Genomic DNA, 25,513 nt, shown 5'->3' with positions numbered 1-25,513 from the left:
GAACTTGGCTCTTCCGGATCCTCATCCGTATGTGAGCCATCTGCAGGAGGGAGTTCTGAAATTTATTGTGGGTTTGGACAAATATTTGTCTTCTTGGAAAAAAGAAATCTGTCCAGAGACCAGATGGCATATGTGTGTGTATCAAATGGGATATTGGGGCAAATAGAAGCGACAAGGCCTCAGCTGCTATCTTAAAATATATTGATGGAGGATAAGTTAATGTGCAACTGAATAAGCTTATTAATAACCTTCTCCCTTATTATTAAAGATATTGATTCCCCCCTTTTAAGTTGTTGTTATGTTAACAAAAAAAAAACCCTTCCCAAAACGGCATCCTTTCCTCAAGCCCAGTAGATTAAAATTGTTCTCAGTAGATTAATCAACTGAAAACTTCAGCTCACGGCTCTACCCAGGCCAGTTTTAATGGGCAGAGCGGATAGCTAGTTCACACTGAGGCTCAAGCCCGCCTGGAAACTGTACGCCTCCCTCTTGGTGTCATGGGTGCTGTGGGCACTTTGCTATTGCTCAGAGGCACTCTTGCTTCTTTCTGGAGTTTCCGCAGTGCACCCCTGGTGAAGACGTGGCTTCTGGGATTCGTACAAGACAGCCCCTTCTGAACTGAAAGTGGGTTAAGTAATTATGTGCAACAGCTCTGAAAGGTGGACCAGCACTGTTATTCCCAAATTCCAGCTGGATGGGGGAGGGTTAAACCTGAGACAGCAGAGTTGGGAAATTCATATGGTTACCCAGTAAGCTTCCATGGCAGTGTGGCTGGCTTTGCCACCTCTGGCCTGGGAAATTCCTGGTGATTTTGGGGCTGGAGCCTGATGAGCTTGAGGATAAGGGGAGGGACCTCAAGAGTGTATAATGCCATAAAGTCCACGAATCACGGATCTTCTAGCTTTGGATTAGTTCCCCCATACCCTTTGTGGGTGAAAGCTACCTTAAATCGCCACCTGAGCACTGGTCCTTTTATTTTATCCTCAACTTCATAATCTTCTGGAGCTGGTCAGCGAACCATCTCTACGGTGGAGTTTTGAGCACGCTCCGTGGGCAGCTGGTTGGCTGCAAAGCGTCCCACGGGCATCCGAGTGTTACAGACTCTCAAACGTTGGCCTTTTGGAGGACGCCTGTGTTGGTTTGACTAAGCCTGGCTAAGTCTTCTGAAGTGGGCCGTGAAACAGTGGCTCTGGCAGAGATGGGAAAGATCAGTGTGTGAACTTCTGCTGTCCAGACAGGGTGGGAGCTTTACCCACACCGGATCTTCAAGTGTCCTTGAATTGCTTTTCAGTGTGTTGGGCATTACTGGCTGCTGCGTGCATTGAAAGCACTGCATTGTCATGTTGCTTGGTATTGTCAACATGCTGTGTTGGGTAACCCGCATGAGTTCTTTCCCTGGGGCTTGGTCTGATCAGTGTCTGGATGGGAAATAGCCTCATAAATCACTTCTCAGAGGGTGGGTCTGCCCTACCTTTCTTCTAAGGTATGAAGAGTGGCAAACACATTTTGCCTTCACAACAGCCCTGAGAGTAATATTAGGCAGAGAGTGTGACCAGACTTATGGTTACCCAGTAACCTTCCACGGCAGTGTCGTTGGCTTTGCCACCTCTGGCCTGGGAAATACCTGGATATTTTAGGGGTGGAGACTGGGGAAGGCAGGGGTTCGGGGAGCAACCTCTGCAGTGTTTCATTTCATAGGGTCTACCCTGCAGAGCAGCCATTTTCCCCAGGGGAACTGATCTCTTTAGTATGCAAGGCCATTATAACAGCGGGAGATCTCCAGGTGCCACTTGGAGGGTAGAAATCTTGCAGTGGGGAGAAGTGGACTCTGGTCTCCCAGATTCTAGTTTGATGGTCCAACCGCTGTATTATACACAAGGTATAGATGTACCAAAGTTTTGAAGACCATGGTGGATTGCCTTGTGGTTTCTCGTTTCTTCCAGCCTGCTCTGTGCTTTGGGGACAGGGGAGGCTTGTGAACTGCTATATGGTGTTGGGAAAGGAAACAGAATCTAACCCCCCCCCCCCCGTAAAACTCTAAACCTGGAAAGTCATCCAGAGGTACTGATGGGTGGCAGATTCAGGTCAGACAAGATGATTTTGCACAGTGTATCGTTAAGGTATGAATTTGTTGCCACAAGATGTGATGAGGCTCTGAGAGTTCATTCAGATTCCTGGAGGGTTAGCCCTATCCATGGCTAATTGGAGCCTCCATGTTCAGCGGCAGTGTGCCTTTGAATACCAACAGTGAGGGAGGACTATTGCTTTCACACTGTACTTGTGAGCCGCCTAAAGACACGTGTCTGGCCACCATTGGGAAGAGGAGGCTGGGCCACCTTTGGATGGATCCAGCGAGCCTCCCGTATTTCGGCATTCTTGGGTCCGTGAACTCAACTTGCATTCTGCAGACAATGAAAAATGCTGCTGGCTGCCCCTTGTCCAAAGAGCTGGTCCAAGAGACCTCTACTGCCTCAGATATGTGGAAATAGGTGGCCAAATTTCTCTTGTGCGTGCAGATAACCTCTGGCAGGTTGCTGTGGAGCGTGGAAGGATTCCGCACAGCAATTCTGTGTTCAGAGGCAGCCTAGCTCTAAGCCCCAGTTGCGAGGTGGACAAATGGGAAGGGTTGTCTCCTTCCAGGGGCTTCTTGGGAGATTCTCCAAATCGCCTAGGTGGCCATTGCTGGACTCCAGCTCTGATCCAGGAGGCGTCCTCTTGGGTGGCCAACCTTCTCACAATTTCTGTGCAATGGCAGAATGGCCTCTTACTACTTGAGCAGTGGGAAATAATCAGGCGGCTCCCCGTCAGGAGTTAGAACCCGGTCTCTGAGATGCAGGCTTCATGGACGCTTCCCTCTTTTCACTCTTTAGGAACAGCAAGAAGGAAGGAGACCTGCTGGCTGCTCAAGCCCGCCTGAAGGATGTCGAGGCCCTGCTCAACTCCAAGGAGGCTGCCCTCACCACTGCTCTGGGGGAGAAGCGGAACCTGGAAAATGAAGTCCGCGACCTGAGAGCCCAGGTGGCCAAGGTGAGCCAACACCTGCTAGTGCTCCTCCATCAGAGGCTGTATGTCTTTCTGAGGGGCTGAGATGTTTGAAATCAGGCTGAGCTAAAAATTGCCGGGGCTGAAACAACTCATAGTCTCCTAGTGCCCAAGAGTCCAATGGACTTTTTGCAACAGAGCTCTTGCAGGACACTATAATGGACTCCGGCCTGCAAAACGTTACACCAGAATCAGCTTCTTAGTCTTCGAGGTGCCAGAAGAGGCCTGGAGATGGAGAAAGGAATATGATAGCCTAAAGATCCACCCCTTTGTGGATATAATATAAATATGCATGTGTGTGTATGCTTGATGTACCTGCATGCATCCCTCTGCATCTAAATATGTCTGCAGATGCCTATTTGTATTTTAGGGCTGTCATGCAATGAAAAGGGTTTTGGTCCATTAATCTCATGAACTGTACTCAATTTAGGCTGCTAAAGCAAATGTCACTTGGGAAAGTGAGACTGCTGTTCTGAGAACACACGCATGGGATTCTGCTGTAAATCTTTTAAAAATTTGCATATTCATACAAATGACACACAGTTTGCCTGATGAATAATTATCACGGCAACAAAGGTCTTAGAAGGCAGGGCCTGTGGCTCAGTGGAGCAGTCTCTTGCTTGGATGCCAAAGATCCCGGGTTCAATCCCTGGCATCTCCAGTTAAAAGGATCAGGCAGTAAGACCTCAGTCTGTGACCCTGGAGATCTGCTGCCAGACAGGGTGAGTTAAGGTTTGGGTTTAGGGGTTAGGGTAGGCAGTCCTGGACTTGATAAGACCGACGGTCTGATTCAGTATGAAGCGGCTTCATGTGTGTACAAGAGGGGATTTCCCAGTGTCTGTGCAGTGGATTCTAAAATGATGTCTTCCTATGCAGAGTTTCTGTACATTCTTGTGTTCAATTCCCCCCCCCCCAAAAAAAGAAACCCCAACCTTTGCTAGGAAGTGAGCACCACTTCAGTCATACAAATTAAATGAGTGATTAATATCTTAACGGAATTGACTTAATGATGCAGTTTGAAGGTAGGGTTGGGTGGGTGATTCCACATTGGATATCTTTCCCATTTCCTGAATTTTGAGACAAGTGTTTCTGTCTACTCTGTTAATACTAGTTAACATCCATCCAGACCCCAAACTACTTGGCCCATAATTGCTCTAATTGCTCTTTGGTCTAAACAGAAGACCTGGGGTCTGGTTCCAGAGTACCCCCCCCCCCAAAAAAAATCTTCTTCTCTTAAAATTCCTAAAGTATTTTAAGGAATCCCTACTTTTCATGAAAACTTGGTGTATTGGTTAGGAATGGTGGCTTCTGATCTGGTGAGCTGGGTTTGATTCCTCAGTCCTTCACATGCAGCTAGCTGGGTTGACCTTGGGCTCCTCACAGTCCTGATAGTTCTGTTCTCACAGAGCAGTCCAGTCAGGGCTGTCTCAGCCCCACCTCCCTCACAGAGTATCTGTTGTGGGGAGAAGAAAGGGAAGACGAATGTAAGCTGCTTTGAGACTCGGTAGAAAAAAATCAACATATAAAAACCAACTCCACTTCTAAAAGGAGAGCACTGTTAGATAATCTATCTCCTGATTGGCCAGCGGGGAGAAGCAGAGTCCACAGTCTGTCCATGACAGAACCTCAGTTCCCGCAATAATTTATCTGTAACATAAATATAATGGGACTGGGGTGGTGGGAGGACTTGGCACACATCACCTACCTGATTGGCTGTCCATCCAATGAACGGTCAGTCAGGTAAGGTGTCCTGCCCCTGCCCCTGCCCCTCCCCCTCCAACTTGTTCCGTCAGGAAGTGCCAGCCCACTCTACTGGCCTGACTCCAGAAGGTGAGCCAGCCAGCGAATGGGAGCTAAGATGGAAAGCCTGGGACACCGGTCAGTCCCTGCCATGCTGCTGCCTGTGGAAAGGGAGGGGATGGGAGGGCCTGAAGCCTCACTGCTCCACTGCCTGCCCTTCCACCTCCACCTGGCTGCGGCCCACCTTCGCACCATGGCCTCGGAGCGCCTGTCCAGGCTGCCTGGGCCGTGCCCTGCCCCCAGGAGGTCTCCCATCCAGCTGCTGGAAGGGGGGGGAGGGACAGGGGGAGGTCCTAGCACCTGGAAGTCTTAGCTCCTGTTGTATTCTGGGGTACAACAGGCTTTGCCCCTTGTTTAGGAATTAATTCAGTCAAATATGTGTGCTTGTAGCGATACCCTTTCCAGGGCCTTTTGGAAAGTACAGGCAGCAGCATGTTTCACTACTGCCCCCTTGTGTTAGGACAAGATCCCTGCAACTCAGATACTTGGCTAGGTTGAGAAGATGGTAGAACCAGCGTTTGATTGTGAATTTCACTGTGTGGACTCCACGTGCTGTTCCTGCACACTGGATTGAATGAGTTTGGAGTCAAAAAGTGAGGCAAGGGCCTTGGATGGTGTGTGAATGAAACCCTACAAACAGAGCAGAAGGGCTCCTTTCTTTCCCTTTTAGCCAGCACTTTATGTAGGAGAGCCACCCCCACTACATTTAAAAGTAGAAGGCAAGACAAGCATTCCACACCAAGGACCAAATCTAGAGGGGCTGGATGGCTACTGTGGGATTGACTTATCCCTGCAGGCCAGATCTGCGGGGTGTTTCAGGTTGTGCTACTCCCAGGAAAGAGTTGCGGAGGATGTTTGGAGCACCCTCTTTACAAGACAAGAGCAATTTTTTTTTTAAAGTTTAATTTAGGGGAGCACACAACAAAGTTATGCACAGTATAAAGAAAGTCTGTGCGAGAAAGTTTCCTTTTCCATCACACAAGAACTGGGGTGACCCCATGAAAGTGGTCAGTGGAGCTAGGCTGAGGGCAGACTAAGAACTTGTGGAGTCTCCTACCATAGAGAGCCAGTTTAGCGTAGTGGTTAGGAGTGTGGACTTCTAATCTGGCATGCCAGATTCGAACCTGCACTCCCCCACATGCAACCAGCTGGGTGACCTTGGGCTCGCCACGGCACTGATAAAGCTGCTCTGACCGAGCAGTGATATCAGGGCTCTCCTCCTCCTCCTCCTCCTCCTCCTCTTCCTCCTTCTTTTTCTTCTTCGACACACGAAGGACAGTTGGCTAAGGTGTTTTAAAAAGGGAATTTGATCAATAATTGAGAGAGGATCAGTCTGATAGCCTGGACAGGAGCCTGCATGGTCATGAGCAGCATATCTCAAAATAGCTGTTTTGGTATTGAAGAAGAGCTGTTGACCTTGTGTCATCATGGTGAGGTTTCTGGAGGCATCTGGTTGGCTGCTGTATGGATCAGGATGCCAGCCTAAATGCACTTTCAGTCTGCTTCAGTGAGGCTTGTTTTATGTTCAGCCACAGCCAAGCTAAGCTGCTAACCTGACTCTTCCCTCTGTATGGCTGTTCATGAGAAGCTGTCGTTCTGTGTTCCCCTACAAAGCCATGATCCTGGATCCTGTGGTCCTGCAGCTGAACACGCATAACTGTGATGCTGGATTCCGCCAGCGTAGCTATCGAACAGCCGGTTCTGTACGAGATACCTTTATCTCTCCGTGATGCATTGTTTTTCTCCCTCTCCTTCTCCAGCTGGAAGCAGCTTTGGCGGAGGCCAAGAAACAGCTCCAGGATGAGATGCTGAGAAGAGTCGATGCCGAGAACAGGCTGCAGACCCTGAAGGAGGAGCTGGAGTTCCAAAAGAACATCTACAGCGAGGTAAGGAGATGCCTTGCATGGAGAGTCAGTGCGGCTTAGAGGTTAAGAGCAGCGGCCTCTAATCCCTTCCTCCTCCTCCTCCTCCTCCTGCAGGAGCTCCGCGAGACCAAACGCCGCCATGAGACCCGCCTGGTGGAGATTGACAGTGGCCGCCAGCAGGAGTTTGAGAGCAAGCTGGCCGACGCCTTGCAGGACCTGCGGAGCCAGCACGAAGCCCAGGTCCGGCTCTACAAGGAAGAGCTGGAGAAGACTTACGGTGCTAAGGTAACATGGCCTCCCACTCTGGGAAGCAGGGAAGCTGCATGGTGGAGCTTCCAAGGAGAGGGGGGCACGCTAGACTTCACGGTGTCCCTGGGCATGGCCCTGTGATGCTGCCCCCATTTTAGAGCCAAATGGGGGAGAGCTAATAAGAATACTGTGAGGGCCTGACCCACTGGAGGATGAGGCTCCCTTGTAATGGGTTTAAACTACAAGTACAACAATATAGGCTAGATATCAGGAAAAAAAATTTCACAGTCAGAGTAGTTCAGCAGTGGAATAGGCTGTCTAAGGAGGTGGTGAGCTCCCCCTCACTGGCAGTCTTCAAGCAAAGGTTGGATACACACTTTTCTTGGATGCTTTAGGATGCTTTGGGCTGATCCTGCGTTGAGGAGAGGGTTGGACTAGATGGCCTGTATGGCCCCTTCCAACTCTATGATTCTATGATTCCCTTGTCTCCTTCGCCCTCCCCCTCGGTGCCTTTTTTGGCACTTGAAAAGCTGGGAGGGAAGATGAGAGGGCCTCATCCCACCACACTGTGGGCCTGATCTGGTCTAGGACATTGGCAGTACGTTTAAATAGCCTGTTAGACTAGGCTTTTTCAACCAGGCTTTCGTGGCTTGATGGCCATGGAAGGGTTTTCCGAATGGGTGGGAGTTAAGAAATGTTAAACAAATTTAAATAAACATATAAAAAATGAATCAGTATGTTTGTTTCACAACCTCAAGACAAGTAATAATATAAATTGGCCAACAGCTCAAAATGGTATGGAGATCCTGGTCCAGACCAGGATCTCCACACCATTTTGAGCCGTTGGCAATTTATATTATTATAATATTATTGTATTATTATTATATTATATTATTCTGTTATTTGTATTGAGGTTGTGAAACAAACATACGGAGATTAATTGTACTTAAAAGAAGAGAGGACCTGCCACTGAGGAAAAGACAGTTGAAAACGGAGTCTATCTGGAGAACCGTTCTGGCTTGACGTCCTTGGAATGAAATAAACTAAAAGAAAACTCAAGAAAGGGCATTGTTTGAAAGCATTCTTTATTGTTGTTTAATGCCATAAGGTTAGGTCTTTTTTTTTGTTCTGACTGCTTAATGGCGGCAAATAAGCTTTGTAGCAGCCAGGACTGATTGGTGGGGGGGAGCCCTGCAGTGACTCAGTAGTTAAATGCTGGGCATGCTGAAGGCCCAAGTTCAGTCCTCAGCTTCTCCAGGGATTGGATCTCAAGGAGCAGAGGGTTTTCTTGGAGAACCTCTAAGTCAGAGTAGACAGCTTGGTATAAGGAAATCCATTTGATTTGGGGACTTAGTGTAAGGCTTTGTGGGGCAAAGATTTGGCTTTGAAGATAGGGTCTGGAGCATAAGAGCAACGTCCCGTGCAGGAGAATTGGGAGGGAGCTGGCATCAAGGGGAATGAGAGAAGGCATAGGAACTTGCTGGGAAACAAGGGTGCAAAAAGAGAATGAGGGAGACCCACAGAGAGAGCATTCAGAGTAAGAAGAACGCCAGTATCTTAATAGAGATTCAGATTGGCAGCTGTATTGGTCTGAAGCAGCAGAACAAAGCTGAAGTCCGGTGGAACTTTTAAGACTGCCGTAGTTTTATACAAGGCGTAAGTTTTTGTGTGCATGCACACGTGCACAGGAAAGAATCTGCCTTAAATAAAACTTTGTCGGTGGTAAAGGTGCCACTGGACTCAAACTTTGTTCTGCTGGTGCCTTGCTGTGGCCAGAAACAGGTTTGTCGTGCGTTTGCACAAGCCCAGCCCATGTCTCTGGACTTTTCACATTTCTTGATTTTAAAAAACCACCTACGGATTGCTCCATCTCTTTTGTCCTCCCTCCCGCCTCTTGCCACGACGCTGACGCCCTTTCCAGCTGGAGAACGCCAAGCAGTCTGCCGAGAGGAACAGCAGCATGGCGGGAGCAGCCCATGAAGAGTTGCAGCAGACCCGCATCCGCATCGACAGCCTGTCGGCTCAGCTTAGCCAGCTGCAGAAGCAGGTGAGGGGGCGGGGGAAGGCGGCTGGTGTGCTTAGTGCACCTGGAGTACGGGCCTCTTGGAGTACAGGAACGGCAGTCTGTAATCTGTGTCGGGTTCCGTTCAAGGCTGTTCAGGAAGGCTTGTGCTAGCATTGATCGCAGGGGTGAAAGGAACAAGCGTGCATGTCGCTCCACAGTTCACCAAAGTGAACTCGAAGACACTTTGGGGTGAAGCCCTTCCTCTTTCCCAGTTCTTTGGCTTAAACTTTCTCCATGTTCTGAGAAAACACAGCTAAGTTGAATTCGATGCACTGTCTTGCTGCCGCAGTGGGCTGGTTGGCCAGCTGGCTATGTAGCTGATGTGCAGCATGGCACGGGGCAAGTTCTGACTTTGTGCTGTGCTTCTCTGAAAGAACAAAGGGGGTCGTAGAATCCGGCCGACTGCTGTCGAAAGCCATGTGAATTGGGCGGAGATTGGCCTGTCCATCAAAGCCATTCTGATGTTCTGTAGAAGCCAGTGTCTTAGCTGACTTCTCACTGCATTATATTTCTCTCTGGGTAATACTGTTTCTTGCATTGTCTAACAAGCCACACTTATTAGATAGGCAGCAGATTGTTTCAAATCTGCATTCCTGGCCCTGTTAACGTTGTTTGTGACATATGCCAGCATCCTGTTGGTTGCATTGCCTCCCCCCCCCCCCTAATCTGCCATAAAGGTGAATGGTAACAAAATAATCACCTGCCGCCAAGTCACAGCCAGTGACTCCTCGTGGAGGCTTTCAAGGCGAGAGACCAGCAGAAATGGCTTTCCATGCAGACCAACCCACATCTGCCTTGCTGGCCTCTCCTCCCGCATACAAACAATGGCCAACCCTGCCTAGCTTCCCAGCTCTGACAAGCTCTAGTTGCTCTGGGCTATTTGTGCTGCTAAGCTTGGCTGTGAATCACAGGGAAAAAAGGACTGGATGGCACAAATCCAGTATTTCCGGAGTATTTTCTTGATGGTGGGAAAAGCATGTGTCTCCCCTTGCCGCTGCCCTAGAGGCTGAATCTCTGTTCTCCCTTGTTTTTTTTGGAGGGGCTTCAGAGTCCCTGGCATCAGCCTTTGCCATTTCCCCCTGCTCTGCTTTCTCCCAGCTCTCTGCCAAGGAGGCGAAACTGCGGGACCTGGAGGACGCCCTCGCCCGGGAAAGGGAAACCAGCCGCCGTATCCTGTCCGAAAAGGAGCGCGAGATGGCTGAGATGCGGGCCCGCATGCAGCACCAACTGGACGAGTACCAGGAATTGCTGGACATCAAGCTGGCCTTGGACATGGAGATCAACGCCTACCGCAAGCTCCTCGAGGGGGAGGAGGAGAGGTCAGTGCCCCTCTTGGCCAGGACTGTTGGGATGGGGGTGCAGGCCCTAGGGCAGGAGTGGCCAAACTGTGGGTCTCCAGATGTCCATGGACTACAATTCCCATGAGCCCCTGCCCTAGGGAGAGTCACTGTTTGGCCATCCCTGCCTAAGGGAATCCAGTTGCACTCACTGCCCTCCCCAATTTCTCCATCCAGGCTGCGCCTCTCCCCAAGCCCTTCTTCCCAAAAGAGTGGCGCCAGGACCCGGATCTCCCACTCGTCCATGCAGAGCTCTTCCAAGAAGAGGAAGCTGGAGGATGGAGAGAGCCGCACCAGCTTCTCCCACCATGCCCGGACCAGCGGCCGCGTGGCCGTGGAGGAAGTGGACCTTGACGGGAAGTTTGTCCGTCTCAGGAACAAGTCCAATGAGGTAGGGGTGTGTTGGTATGGCGGGGGTGGGGGTGGGTGGCTTTGTTTCTAGTGCCTGCCAGGAATGAATTGGGGAGATCTCCAGCTTGGAACCCCCCTGCAGGGCCGGAGAGCCCGAGATCTTAGTGTGCCACTTTGCAGCTTGGGGCAATTGGAGCATGGGGCAGATTGTTTGCCAGGAACATAAGCGGTTTCTGCCTTCTGTGCACCCCCCCCCCCACAGGACCAGTCTTTGGGGAATTGGCAAATCAAGCGCCAGAACGGAGAGGAGGCACCCATTTGCTACCGGTTCCCTCCTAAGTTCACCTTGAAGGCTGGGCAGTTAGTCACTGTAAGTATCTATGAGGATCCTCTCATGTGAGATGATTGGGAGGGGGGTCCTTACTTCCCAGTTTGGGAACGGGGATGGATGGGTGAAGCAGCCCGTGATCGAGAGGCATTGAACCCCCAGGCACGGATGCAGCATTTGGCACTATTTGTCTCTCCTTCCTGTTTAATTGCCTTTGTCCCCAACGGAGGCCCAAGGGAGCTTACGTCATTCTTGCCCCCGGTGGGTCAGGGAAGAAGCTGAGTCCGGGGGCACCTTTAAGACCAAGGAAGTTTAATTCTGGTGATGAGCTTTTGTGGGCAGGCACACTTCTTCGGCTACCGTGAAACAGACTTCTTCAAGCCTTACACGTCAGGAGAGAGAGGCTGGGGTGGGGTTAATTGCCAAGAAGGGCTACATAGAGGCAAGATGAAAAGTATAGCTAAGATTGGATTAAAGCCAGCTTTCTCAGCCAGGATTTCAAGAAAGCCTGGGGTTTCTTGATGGCCCTGGAAGGGTTTCCCAAATGGGTGGGTGTTAATTGATTTATATATTTATATATATTATTAGATTTTTATTCTGCCATCCCATAAGCCTTTATCGGGTGAGATGACCATATATCCCCCTCCCAAACTGGCCACTGATGGGCCTGGAGGGAGTGGGAAGGGGAGGGGCCCCAGCGCTGCTTCCCAACCATATTTTGCATAAGTGTGCCATTTCTGGGGTTTCTCAAAGCCTGGAGAACGTTTCAGGGGATTCTCAACATTTAAATTGATAAAATAATGTTTACATTAATAATAATTTAAAAATTAATAAATGAAAAGTTGAAAAAGGCTGGATTAAGGGCTTGAGGCAGTGTGTATGAGCGCCTCTGAGGGCTGCCACACAAAAGCTCATACCCGGAATTAGCCTTTGTGGATCTCGAAGGTGCCCCCAGGCTCAAACTTGGTTCTGTTGCTTCAGACCAACATGCCTTAACATGGTCCAAGCAAGCTTCTGTGGCAAAGTGGAGATTCAAACCTGGGTCTCCCTGGCCCTAGTCCTCTGCTCTAACCATTGTGCCACGCTTGTTTTGGTAATACGGAGCCATCTGTGGGTTGTAGTACTGAAAATACCTGGGCTGTTTTAGAAGCAAGTGCTTGGAGCTTGAGGGTGGTGTTCTCCTTTGATGAGTTAATGGGGGGGGGGGAGGCGTGGCTCAGTGGCAGGGCACCTGCTTGGTACGTGGAAGGTTGCAGGTTCCATCCCCAGGGTCTCCAGCAAGGACCCGGTGCTATGAAAGACCACTTCCAAAGGCCTCTCCTTCAGCTGCCCCCAATCTGAGTAGACAGTATTGACCTCAGTAGGCCCAACAGTCTGACTCCTCCTTCCTCTCTCCAGATCTGGGCTGCTGGCGCTGGGGTGACTCATAACCCTCCCACGGATATGGTGTGGAAGAACCAGAGCTCCTGGGGCTCTGGAGACAGCCTGCGCACGGCTCTCCTCACTTCCAGTGGAGAGGTAAGGCTCCTTGCGGCTGGCGCTGGGCAGGAGGGGGTTAGTCAGCAGCCAGCATAGGACAGCTGGCCCTCAGCAAGAGAGAGGCCTGTCCAAAAGGAATTGCATCGGAGCCTGGCAGCTGGCAGAGCTCTGTTTGGCTGGTCTCTTTCGACTGGTCTTTGTCCCCTCCCCTCCCCTCATGGTCTCTCGTTTGTGTCTGTCTTTGATTATGAGCTTCTAGACAGGCCTCTGTTGTCTTTTAATCAATGTCTAATCTTGATGAAAAACAATGCCTGGCACTTGTTTTCAGCACCAAGGTTTTGAAGCTTGAAGCTTATTTGTTCTTCATCCTGCCTTCAATCTGGCCTTAAACCTTCCCTGTCCTTTCTTACCTAATCATCATCCAGAGTGATGTCACTTCCTCCTTTTCCCTGTTCTCCACAGGAAGTGGCCATGAGGAAGCTGGTGCGCACTGTAGTTGTTGAGGATGACGATGAAGAGGAGGAGGATGAAGTCGGCATGCACCGCCACCACCACCACCATGTGAGTCCTTGATGCACTCAGTGCAGGCTCTCTGAAGCACAGGCACCCTACTCTCCCCTTCAGCGATTTGTGGTAGAGCTGAGACCTGTAGCAGAGATCTGGTGCTCCCGAAGCACTCTTCCTGGAGGCTGCCCAGCACTTCCCTTCAAAGCAAACTGCAGACAGTGTGTTGCCACAGGGAGGGACCCAGAGACACTGGGACTATTCCCTGATGATTTAAAAACTGGTGGAGCTGTGAATGGGCGTCTCTGTGTTTACAGAATCACTGGACAGGATTTCTTCTGCTGATGGTAGCAGCTTTCTCGCTTGTGATGTAAGCCCTCCTGCACTGGGGGCAACAGCTACTGTTTTGCGGAACAAATTCATGGGATTCAGCCCATAAATGTTCACAAAATATTGGTCTTAAGAAAATCAATATGTTTGGTTTTCAGATTTTATTCACTTAATTTATAGCCTGCCCTTTCTCACACAAAACTTAAGGGGGAATTACAGAACTACATGGGGAAGGCACTGGCAAACCACCCTGTACTGAGTCTGCCATGAAAACGCTGGAGGGTGTCACCCCAAGGGTCAGACATGACTTGGTGCTTGCACAGGGGATACCTTTACCTTTACCTTTTACAGAACTAGAAAAGCAAGATTTGAGTGCAGGAGCAGGATGAAAGACCCAAAGGCAAGCCCAATCCCATCAGATCTCGGAAATACAGTTGAGCGCTTCGGTGCTCAAAGCAGCTGCTCTCTCCCGGCACAGCAAGCGCCATGCCGCGGGTAGGGAGGGGAGGCGTGGGTGTCAGCACATTGGCGGGCACATCCGCCGGCATGCTGACACCTGTGGCTCCCCTCTCGCGGTATGGTGTGGTGCTCGCTGTGCCGGGAGAGACTGGCTGCTTCAGGCGCCGAAGCGCCAAGCCCTACTCAGAAACTAAGCAGGGTCGGCCCTGACCAGCCCTCGGAAGGGTGACCTTCAAGGAACACCTGAGCCGTGACACACAGGCAGGCAATGACAAGCCACCTCCAAATGTCTCTTAGGACCTCCTAGCTACGTAACACACCTGCAATGCAGTAAACAATCAAATAGCATTTTGAGGTGATCCACATGCTTCTGTAAGAGGAGGTAGATTGGGATGATCTAGTTCTACAGACAGAAGTGCCTTGTGTGAGTGAGGAGCCAACCCTCAGTCTACTGGGAGCCTCTGGGTGAAAGCCCTTCCTAAAGTGGCTGTCGAGGCTGCACCTTGATGTCCGTCTCACCCTCCTCCTCCAGAGCCACTGCAGCGGCACCGGCGACCCTGGCGAGTACAACCTGCGCTCCCGCACGGTGTTATGTGGAACCTGCGGGCAGCCAGCCGACAAGGGCGGCGCCACCAATGCCGGCACCACTGCCATGTCCTCCGGCTCGTCCTCTTCCAGCGTCACCATCACCCGTGGATACCGCAGCACAGGAGGGACCAGCCTTGGGGAGAGCCTGCTGCCTAGGTCTTACATTCTGGGCAATTCCAGCCCACGCCAGCAGGTCAGTATCCCCCGGAGTGGCCGGAGAAGCCCCGGCGGAGGGCAAGAGGCAATAATTACTGGTAGAAGCGAACTCCCTCAGTCCAGGTTCACATGCCTGTTTGCCTTTTAACAGGGTTCTTGGCAGGGTGTGTGCTGATGTGCGCTGACCGGAAGCAAAATTCACTGGCCTTGGGACGGGCTTCCCCTCTTGCTTTCTCTGCTGTTCACATTTCTGTGCATGCTTGAGCAATGGTTCCCGAGGAGTTCTCATGTGCGGAGAAGTGCTGGTGGCACAGGACTCAAGAGCATAGTGGAGAGAAAGCTCGGTGGCCAGCGGAGAAAAGTGCCGGGGGACAATGTTATTGAGCGGCATCGGTACTGGTTCTCCTCCCCTCCCTGGTTGCGCTGCAATTTTTCCAAATCGCTTCTGTAGTGGGAGCAGGCTTGGGGAAAGCATGGGCAGGAAGGCATCTGTCCTGCCCCGCCCCCCTCTGAGTGCTGTTTCCCCTCGTCTGCCACCTTTGGCTTTGCTTACCGTTCCTTCAAAAAGTATTATTGAGGGTCATTTTTAAAATGCTGCAGAGTGTTTTATATTTGCAGTGGCCATGAGAGGGTAATGGAAGATTCCCTCCCCCCTGCAGAAAATGGCTGCTTCGGAGGGTAGTCTCCATGACATTGCACTCTGATGCCAACCTCCCCCCCCAAAAAAAAAAATCTCCAGGTATTCCCCAATCCTACTCTGTCTTGACTCTATTGCCAGTCAGCTTCTTCGAGTGATTCCAAATTTCTGGTAGTAGGAGCGAAGAGACTATATTAGGAGATATTAATATTATAATTTTTAATTTGATTTGAATACTGCCCTCCCAGCAAGCTGGCTCAGGGCGGTGAATAACGATTGTAACGATAATGGAGATTAAAAATTAATAACACTTATAATATGAATAAACAGTATAAAATCATTTTAAAACCATGTTCCACAAACTAGCAGCAGCATCATAGAATCATAGAGTTGGAAGGTATCTCCAGGGTCATCTAGACCAATCCCCTGCACAATGCCCACCCATAGTGATGCAAATTTCATGCCCAAGTAATTCCCCCCACCCACCACCACCACCAAGAATCTCCAAAATCCAGCCTGGCCTGGAGGAAATTCCTCCGGACGTTTATCCAAAAATTCTTTTGAATTAATTTCAACCCATTGTTAAAACACTGTAATTAACATACTGGTGGCTAATGTGCTTTATTAGTCAATGTAGATACGATGTATCATTTCATTTCTGATCCTCAAGTTATATCTTGAGGATATAAATCTAATAATAAATAAATCTAATAATAATAATAATAATAATAATAATAATAATAATAATATCTGCTTCCAGGATAAAAACTATCTGGCTACCCCATAATGTGCAATCCTAAGGAAGACTCCCACCACCTGGCTGTTCTAGAACGGCCTAGCTTTCTATTTCTTGTTCTCTGGGAATTAGTGCCAGTACTTCATCCCGCTTAAAAAAATCTCTGAACCCCAAATTTTATCAACAAAAAACATCCCTGATTTACAACTGACATATCGACAAATACCTCACTGGACATTTTTGGTAGTGTGTTTCTAATGAAAAGAAATGGGTAAAGGTGAGGGAAAATGTGTTTTTGCGAGATGCTTTTGCGAGAAGGATCCGGAATCGATGGACAATCAATCCTGGCGGTTGTTCGAAGAGGAACAAGGGGAACGAGATTTATCCTTATGTTTGGACTTAAGGGTCTTCTTGAGAGGCTGTTCCGACACCGAACGCTGCTCCAGTGGAGCCCCCGAAAGTGTCGTTGTTGGTCTAGAAGCCTCAGACACTGAAGACACGGGTCTCTTAGGAGGCATCAACAGATGTCTATTGGCTATTAGCAGCCTGTGGCTTCCAACTGTGGATACTTAAATCTGCAGATTAGGGCCACATGGGCGCTAAAGATATTTTCCTGCAAATTCTCCCCCCCCCCCCAAGGTGTGCAGAAAAACCGTAATTGCCATTTAAATTGTTCCGCCCCCCCCCCAAAAAAAAACATAAATTCACTGGGGGTAAGTGTGTGTTAAGTCAGCTTGTGCAGAGAACAAAGCTAGCTCCGGCATTTGGAGGAGGCTGGGAACCACACTGGGTCCAACATAAGCACAGCCTGGGGCTCTGTGCTGGGCCCAGCAGCTATGGCGGCCCAGCCTGGGATGTGTGCTGGGCTTGGCAGCACAGCCCAGGGAGAGCATGGAGGTCACACCAAGCCTGGGGGTGCCTACACGCTGCACCCAGCAGTGGCTGCCTGAGAGCTCAGTGGCCAACCTGGTCATGGGATTTCTCCCTCCCGTGTGAGTCACGTAGTCCCCTACCTACTTGTCCTGTCCCCTTTTCATTTATCTCTTCATACTACAATGCCTCAAATTCTGTAGCTTTTCCTAATGAGGAAGGTATTCCAGTCATTGATTTAAGTGGCCTATCTGTATCGTTTGCTTTTCAGCCATAGTATCCCAAAGACCTTACAGTGACTTTCCCCCTTTCTCCTTTCCTTGCAGGGTCCTCAGAACTGCAGCATCATGTGAAGCCTCCAATCGTTCTTCTCTCCCCCCGCCCCTCCCCAATGTTCACTGCCCGATTATACAAAGCTATTTGGTCCTTGTGATGTACACGGGAGGGGGGGAAAACACGAGAAAGAGCAAAAAAAAAAAACGTTTTTAAAGAAATTATTTTGTATGGCAAGACTTTATACGTATTATTATTATATATATAAAATGCTAAAGATGCTTCAGGGGTTTTTTTAAGGAAAAAAAATCTTTTTTTTCTATAACAAAAAAGGCTTTAATTTTTTTTCTTTTTTTTAAAAAAAAGAACCAAGCCAAAGAGATTGTATTGCTGGTGCCAAAAAAGAAGAAGAGAAAAATGTTAATTTGATATCTCTTTAGATAGATAGATATATATGTATCTTTTTTCCTTGAATACCAAAGCTTGCTATTTGTTAAAACGAAGGGAGTTCACAGAGAAAGGTGAATGTTGCTCCAGGTGAATGTTGCTTCCTGGGGGTAAATTAAGCCCTTTTGCACTTAACTTGTGGGATGTATTGAGGAGGCCACAATCTCCACGTCTCACGCTAGCCTGCAGTTTCTGCAGCTCCCGGTTGCCCCTGAGGCACGACCCTGGTCCGTCCCTTGTGAGGACACTCGAGCCTCAGGCTTGGGGGAAACCTATTCGTTTATAAACGTTAGGGCCTTTGGGTTTCACAATCCTAAACGAGCAGCACAAAACATTTAATGCGGCCTAGATGATCCAAGATGGATTCCCTCTTGCTTTCAAGCCCAGGGTATAAAACACTACCAGGGGGGAATGAGTGGTAAGAATTATGCAAGCTAAACTCCAAAGGGTCCTTAAATTCGGCAGGATTATAAAGACAGCTGGTATTGAAATCCCAATTGTAGCTGGTTCTGATTCATCCCCTGCCCCCCTTCTCTTTCAAGAAAGACACCTAGCTTGGCCCCAATCACTCCTCCTTTGATTAGCTGCGTCCTTTTTCATGTCTTGAAATCTGGATTTTAAACGTCCACTCCGGAGGAAGACTTGGATGCTGTCTGGATTTGTGCCTTCTGTGGCTCTGGTAGTTTTATGCAGGGGGGACAGAATGCCCCCCCACCCCACATTTTCCTTCAAGGAATTTGGACCTTGAAAAGAAATGCCTTACTTTGGAAATCAGGATTTAAACCTCGCGCTTTGTCGCAGGAAGGTGTTGGTGGCTGGGGTTTTTCCCAGCCAAGATCCCTCTCTTTAAAACCGACTGGGTGGAGCATAAAGCTCCTCTCTTACCCTGCTTAGCTTGAGCTGCAGCCGCACTGTCCTTTCTCTCCACCCCACACCAGTCGCTTAGCTGTAGTAGCCGACATTGATGCTCTCGGGTTGACTGTTCATGTACTGTAAATTCTTCAGTGGCACTTTTGAGGGGGGGAAAGGGGAGGGAGAGAATGCAGGCCGAGTTAGCCAAGATGTGCCTTGGGGGGGGGGGGAGAGGTCGTGTCCGTAGGCCGGTAGTTAGAGAGGAGAGAGGAAGGACAAGAAACCAGAAACTGCCTTAAGTTAGCTAGTTTATCCCCCCCCCCCCCCCGAGGAGGTTAAGACAACGGGCCTTTCTTTCATTCAGTTTTGGGACCAGGCACCTTTCAAAGGCTGTCGAATTTAGCACAAATGGGAGACATTTGGGTTGAAACAGGTCTGTAGTTCTCCCTCTCTGCACCTCCTTGTTCCAAGGGACTTAGTTAGTAGGGAGGGCTGCCTGCCATATAGCATGGGCTCCTTTCTCAAAACAATGGTGTTAGGGATGTGTGTGTGTGGGGGGGGCTTTTCCTTGCCGTTAACAGAGCTGTATTGGTGGGGTTTTATCCCCCTTTTGGGAATCAGGCCCAGCAAAAGTTAAGAATGTGCTCTGCGAGAGTCTCCCCTTTCCTCCTCCTCATGAAGCAGAAAATAAGCCCCCCCCCCTATCAGTTCCCTGCATTTTCAGATCAGCTTCTCACTTTGGGTTCGGAAGAGCAAAGTTTAGGGCAGGTTGGGATGAAGCCGGGAGCAGGGCCCCAATCCCAGGCCTCAGCAGTGATCCGGGGGAACGAAGAAAGGCCCGGCGAGACAGCGTAACGATCAAAGCATTTCAAGAACCAAATCTTCTGTGTTAGTCGTTATCTGTATCAGTCATTAAACGAGACAAGGGTCAAGCCAAAACAGGGTCCGGATTTCACGCCCGCTTTCCAAAGTACTTTTCCTCAGTGGCTTGTCCCCTGAGTATTCCACACCTATGCGTTCAAGAAAGCTATTCATGCTTTACAGCCTTTGGCACTACCTTATCTTGTCCATCGGCCGTAGGTTCATGCATTAAACAGAGGACCCCGCAAAAAAAAAATCTGCAAATGGGTACTGCAAAACTCTGGACCCCATTTTGGCTTGAGTCTTGTCTCGACTTGGCTAGAAGATTGACACGCCCTCTCGCTGGTCCTTTCTTTGTTCTCCTGTTTTGTTGGACCGACTTGCTTCAGCTCAGCAGTGATCCAACAGAGCGCACAGCTGAAGCCTGCTAGGCTGGATATATTGAGAGAAACAGCATGGTTCCATGCTCTTGAGGCCTGTCTGACTAGAGCCAGCAGTGGTGCAAACGGAAGGCGTGCGCCCCCGTGCGCCAAGTCTCTCCCTTCAGTGGCTTGGCCGCACGGGCTGCAGCCTTAATCTGTGTGGGGTTTTTTTGGGGGGGGGGGAGTTCAAGGTGGCCTTGACCCTTGCCTCCCTCCCCTTCCAGCAGACGGTGCTAGTCTAGCGCAATACTTACAAGCGTTTCCAGTCAGTGGCTGCAACACTGAAAGCTCTGCTGCGTATGCGTGGGTGTGCGTGCAGCAAGGAGCCTCTGCCCAAACAGCAGCAGCAGCTCCCCCCGCAAAAAAAAAAAAAGAACCCTTGAGAGTTTTCAAAAGCAGCCCCTCTTGTGTGGCACCACAACTGACAGGGGGAGCCTCTCTGTGCACCTGCACCTCCTTGCGTGCTGCTCTCAATCATAGCCGAGTATTTTGCTCAGGAAAAGGACGCCAAGTGTGGTTGGCACGGAGCCTTGCCCGGCACTGCTTTGCACCCGTGTCACCCATGTCCGTGCTGTGGCCTTAATCCTGGGGCGGGGGAAGCCGGCTCCTTAGTGCAAAAAGCCACACACTGACATGCAAAAATGTTCTCGCCACTTCGCCTTTGTTTGTCTTGTCGCTCGGCATGTAGCTGCCTGAGCTCAGATCCCAGTGCTGCCCCGTCCCCAACCCCCCTCTGCCCTTCCTGGCAAGGGGCCACCGCTCAGAAGCCAGTTCTCCAGGGGAAGCCACTGTTTCTTTTCTGTTTTTGCTCACCCCCCCCCCCCCCCCGTTCTGCCGCTAACTTTGGATGCCATGAGGTGGGTCCGCTGAGGGCTGCTTTGCTGAGACTGTGGCAATATTGCAATGTTTTTTCTGTATTTTCTTAAACCAATACACTTAAGGAAATCTACTCTTTTGTGTGCGTGTTTTGATTTGCTGCTTACGCTATTGGATCTCCTCCAGAGAGGTGTGCCCCCAAACAGGTAGCTTTGTATGCCACTTGTCTAGGGCCAAAGATGCTCAGACAGTTCATAAACGCGCTGGGGGGGGGGGAATCTGGGAGGGAGGGTCGATCCCATTTTCCCAGCTTTTCCAGCCCCCTCCCCAACTCTTGCCTCTGGGCTTTCCTATTCCCCATGGCACCCCCACACACATATTGCTCATTGCATGCCAGTGTCCTTACATACCATTTTTGGGTTGCTATGACAACCCAAAACACAGCTGAACTCTTGTGTGTTTTTTGTTTATCACATTTGCAGAAGGACAGATGTTGCTAGTAATGCTTAGGATTTTTTAAAAACGACAAATGAGGTAGGTGGGTCTGAGGCCAGGCTTTTTCTGCTCTGAGGCATGGAGATGTAGGCCTTTAACTGGGGCATCAAGTCACATCTGCTAGCGGTGGCTGTCCTTGACAGCTTTTGTTCACAAGGGTTCCCACTAAATGCACCTGACCTCCTGCACTCCCCCCACTGCACAGCACCAAGGACAACTTCCCAGGGACAACGTCCCAGCATGATGAGAACGTGTGGGGGAGGCAGTGTGCTTTGCATCCAAACTAATTTCCTTACTAAGAATACAATAGAAATACAGCAGGGATAAAGACACGGGGGTCACGTACAGCAGTGGTCCCCAACCTTTTTATCACCGGGGACCACTCAATGCCGGGGACCATTCACCGGGGACCACTCAACACCTTTTACTGAGGCCCGGTGGGGGGGGTAGTTTACTCCTCTACTCTCAACCACTGCCCTAACGCTCTCTGATCGCTATGCTAATGTTTCAACATTCATTCAAAATAAGATACAGACACGCCACAACAATGAAGTGTGTTGTAAAGGGCTGGGGGGGGGGGGGGAGAAGGCGTCCTTTGGGGCCCACCTCCAATTAGTCGGACCACATGTGGTCCGCAGCCCACAGGTTGGGGATTGCTAACGTACAGCATTTCAGACAATCATTTACAGTTAAGCCACGTGATATTGTGTGCATCCATAGTATTAAAAGTTTTCCAAGCCATCACTTTAAGCTGAACCTGGAGACATGGCAGGAGCCACTGTACAAGTATTGTTTAATATATGCAATTTGGCTGATGCATTTTGAACCAATGGGTCAAACTCCAGCTCTAGACCACTCAGGGGCCTGGTCCAGTAAAAATGAGCACCCAAGCCATGCGGGATTGAAGAACAGCATACTCTAAACCAGAGGTGGCCAAAGAGTGGCTTTCCAGATGTCACTTGCTGGCAGGGGCTCATGGAAATTGTAGTCCATGGACATCCGGACAGCCATGTTATGACCACCCCTGGAGTCTAGAAGACTTTTTCTCTACCCAAAGGAGTCCCATTTGCCTTCCCTTTCCTCTCCCCACAAATGACAACCTGTGAGGGAGGTGGGGCTGAGAGAGCCCTGATATTCCTGCTCGGTCAGAACAGCCTTATCAGTGCCGTGGCGAGCCCAAGGTCACCCAGCTGGCTGGCTGCGGAGGAAGAGCAGGGAATCAAACCCGGCTCGCCAAATTAGAAGTCTGCATTCCTAACCACTATACCAAGCTGGCTCTCTAACCAGAATATTGAAATGAATTACCTTGGGAACTTGGCAACCAAGCCAGGGAACTGGCACAGGGGCCTGCTACACCTGCAACTTACCCAAGACTTCCCGGAACCTGCTTGTCTTTTGTGAGCAGCCCCCATGCAACCTTCTAACAGCTGGTCATTTTAGAGGGTTCAAAGTGCTTGTAGCAGACATGCACACCTTACCTTTCTGAAGAGGTGAGGAGTTTTATATAGAGCAGGTCTCCATCAACAGGGCAAGAGTCTACTCATGGCCCATCTTTCCAGGGAATTATTCTTGTCTGTTTTCTCCATTTTGGCTCTCTGACAAGTTGGGAATCATGGTTTTTCAGCCTTCTGGGAGCCAAGCTCAGAAACTAAGCAGGTCCCATCCTGGCAAGTATTTGGATGGAAGACCTCCAGGGATATGGGTGGCAGTTAAAGGTAAAGGTATCCCCCCTGTGCAAGCACCGGGTCATGTCTGGCCCTTGGGGTGATGCCCTCCAGCGTTTTCATGGCAGACTCAATACGGGGTGGTTTGCCAGTGCCTTCCCCAGTCATTACCGTTTACCCCCCCAGCAAGTTGGGTACTCATTTTACCGACCACGGAAGGATGGAAGGCTGAGTCAACCTTGAGCCGGCTGCTGGGATCAAACTCCCAGCCTCGTGGGCAGAGCTTTCAGACTGCATGTCTGCTGCCTTACCACTGTGCGCCACAAGAGGCTCCTCTGGGTGGCAGTTAGTCCAAGCAATACTAGAGGTCATGACATGGAGGCATGCAATGGCAAGCCAACTCTTCCTTTCCTGGCTGCCAGGCAATCCTTGAATCTCCTGGCTACACTACACTAGGCATACTGGACAAAATTCATAATACTAATGGCGTCCTGGGGCTGAAATCAGAAGGCTGGGGAAAACAGAGCCGCCATCGACCCCTGCAATAACCTTAAATCCTGAGGATCCACCCAGCAGCGGCTGCTAGATGAACACCCCCCCCCCACACACATACACACACACACACGCCTTTCCCCGTCTGTCTTTCAAGTGGTTTTTACAAATGACTTCTACAAAGAACTTACTGTATATATTTTTCCCAGACTAAAATATGGCCCCTGCATAACAAGCATGAATTAAGTGAAGGCAATATGGTGTGTTTTCAATGTGCGGGAGACCTAACCCCAGGAAAGAGGGGTGCGTTCGTCTCTGGGGGGATGGGGTGGGGGCAAGAACGTGTCCTGGGAGCCCCAAAAAGTTTGGGAGCCACTGAAACGCGTTCATCTCTACAGAGGGACATCACCAGCTTACACGGAAATATTCTCCAGCGTTAAATGGACAAAAGCGCCTTGTGCAAAAGTCCGATCAGTGCCCGAAGCATGCGGTCTCCCCCCGCAGTCGATACTTTTCGCTGGGCTGCAGCTGCAAACCGAGCGCAGCGATGCTTTTAGCTTCCCGCCTACAAGTCCAGCGTCCCCTCCCTCCGCAGGGACGAACATCTCCCGCCCTGTGTGTTACCCCTCGTGGTCACTAGATGGCGCGAGAGTCTTCCCCAACGCTTCATTCCGCCCATGCTCGCAAGGCAGGCGGGCGAGGCAGTCCCCAGCTGGCTCTCCCGAGGCGTCCTCCGCTCTTCTCTTCCCCCCTAAGAGGTAGGCCGGCCTGAGAGAAATACCGTCGGACACAACCTTAATTTCCCTTGAGGAGGTTTTATGCTTGCTGGCTGGTACGCCTGGCCTATTTATTTAGATAGTGGGGAACCCCAAGCAGTCTAAAAACATCATATCCTCAGCGTGGTGTGGGGTTAAGAACAGCCGCTTCTAAGCTTGGCTAGTCGGCTTGGATTCCCCGCCCCTCCACATGCGGCCATCCTGGTGACCTTGGGCTAGTCACAGCCCTATTAGAACTGTTCTCCCAAAGCAATCCCGCCAGGACACCTGACAGTCAGAGCGGTTTCTCAGTGGAACAGGCTTCCTCGGGAGGTGGTGGGTTCTCCATCTTTGGAGATTTTTAAACAGAGGTTGGATAGCCATCTGACGGAGAGGCTGATTCTGTGAAGGCTCAAGGGGGTGGCAGGTTACAGTGGATGAGTGATAGGGATGTGAGTGTCCTGCATAGTGCAGGGGGTTGGACTAGATGACCCAGGAGGTCCCTTCCAACTGATAGGGCACTCTCAGCCCCACCTACCTCACAGGGTGTCTGCTCTGTGAGGTGAGGAAGGGAAGGCGATTGGAAGCCTCTTAGAGACTCCGTTGGGTAGTGCAAAACAGGGTATAAAAACTCTTTATCCTAACAACAATAACCCTGCAAGGTAGTCTGGTGGTGGTTGTCAAGCCACAGCCAACATATTCCAGTGGGGGATTTCAAGGCAAGTGGTGGATTGCCATTGCCTGCCTCTGCATCACGACCCTGGCATCCTTGGCGGTCTCCCTTCCAAATGCTCGCCATGGCCATCCAAATGCTCACCTCGGGCCAATCACACTGTCAGCCTGGTCTACCCCGCAAGAGTATTGTGAAGATAAAATGGAGGAGAGGACAGAAGAAGGAGGCCATCTGGTTTGGGTCCACACTTGGGAGAAAGGCAGGGTCAAGATGAAGTCATGGGGTGACTGCGGTTGGGCAGGTAGTTGTGAATTTCCTGCATTCTGCAGGTGATTGAACTAGGTAACCCTGGAGGTCCCTTCCAACTCTATGGTTCTGTGAATCTAAGTAAAGTACAAAAGTAAATAAATGAGAATGACACTCCAACAACTCTGCCTCCCAACTCCAAAAGCTGCTTCTTTCAGTTCCCTAGTTTGTTCAGGGACACAAGCTCTTGAGCGATCCCAAACATAGACTAATGACATGCTTCTTCTAAAGAATTTAAATTTGATTGTAACCCTTTGCACCTAGACTAAGGTGACCAGATTTTAACATTGGTAAAGCGGGACACCATTGACGGGGGGGGGGGGGGTACTTGATTAAAAATTTGCTCTATACAGAGCAACAAAAAGTTTCATAGAACGCATAGAATGCAAAAATAGTATTACAGTTTTTTAAAATTTCAACATAAGTACAATTTGCCAGGTGCCCCCAGATGTCCCTCCAAAAGTGGGACAATCTGGTCACCTTAAAGCAGCCACTACCGCCAGAAGCTGTACGAGGGCTGCTGTGTGATCCCAGTTTACATCTGAAAGCAGGGTTTGGAAAGCAGAATCTGGCAAGCTGTTCTCCTGCCCCAAAACCCTTCTCTGGATTCCCTGCTCTGTCTCTCTCTCTTGGGGCACTCCACCGCAGTGTGTGAACCGGT

At 50.1% G+C, this 25,513-nt stretch overlaps 1 protein-coding gene across 4 annotated transcripts in view; it reads left to right on the top strand.

The window, feature by feature from the left end:
- Positions 1-20,600, top strand: part of LMNA (lamin A/C) — a 127,352-nt gene extending 106,752 nt beyond the window's left edge. For all 4 annotated transcript variants that reach the window (XM_077325241.1, XM_077325266.1, XM_077325250.1 and 1 more), the window contains 11 exons: positions 2,871-3,027; positions 6,603-6,728; positions 6,822-6,992; positions 8,878-9,003; positions 10,120-10,340; positions 10,536-10,749; positions 10,972-11,079; positions 12,436-12,555; positions 12,979-13,077; positions 14,342-14,590; positions 17,123-20,600. In XM_077325241.1, the coding sequence (XP_077181356.1) occupies positions 2,871-3,027; positions 6,603-6,728; positions 6,822-6,992; positions 8,878-9,003; positions 10,120-10,340; positions 10,536-10,749; positions 10,972-11,079; positions 12,436-12,555; positions 12,979-13,077; positions 14,342-14,590; positions 17,123-17,149 (1,618 nt within the window). In that variant the 3' untranslated portion in view covers positions 17,150-20,600. The remainder of the gene's footprint in view (positions 1-2,870; positions 3,028-6,602; positions 6,729-6,821; positions 6,993-8,877; positions 9,004-10,119; positions 10,341-10,535; positions 10,750-10,971; positions 11,080-12,435; positions 12,556-12,978; positions 13,078-14,341; positions 14,591-17,122) is intronic.
- Positions 20,601-25,513: the final 4,913 nt, after the last annotated feature.

The sequence above is a fragment of the Paroedura picta genome, chromosome 1 (genome assembly GCF_049243985.1).
Source record: "Paroedura picta isolate Pp20150507F chromosome 1, Ppicta_v3.0, whole genome shotgun sequence".
In the NCBI taxonomy this organism is placed as follows: domain Eukaryota; kingdom Metazoa; phylum Chordata; class Lepidosauria; order Squamata; family Gekkonidae; genus Paroedura; species Paroedura picta.
This window is presented reverse-complemented; position numbering and strand designations above follow the sequence as displayed.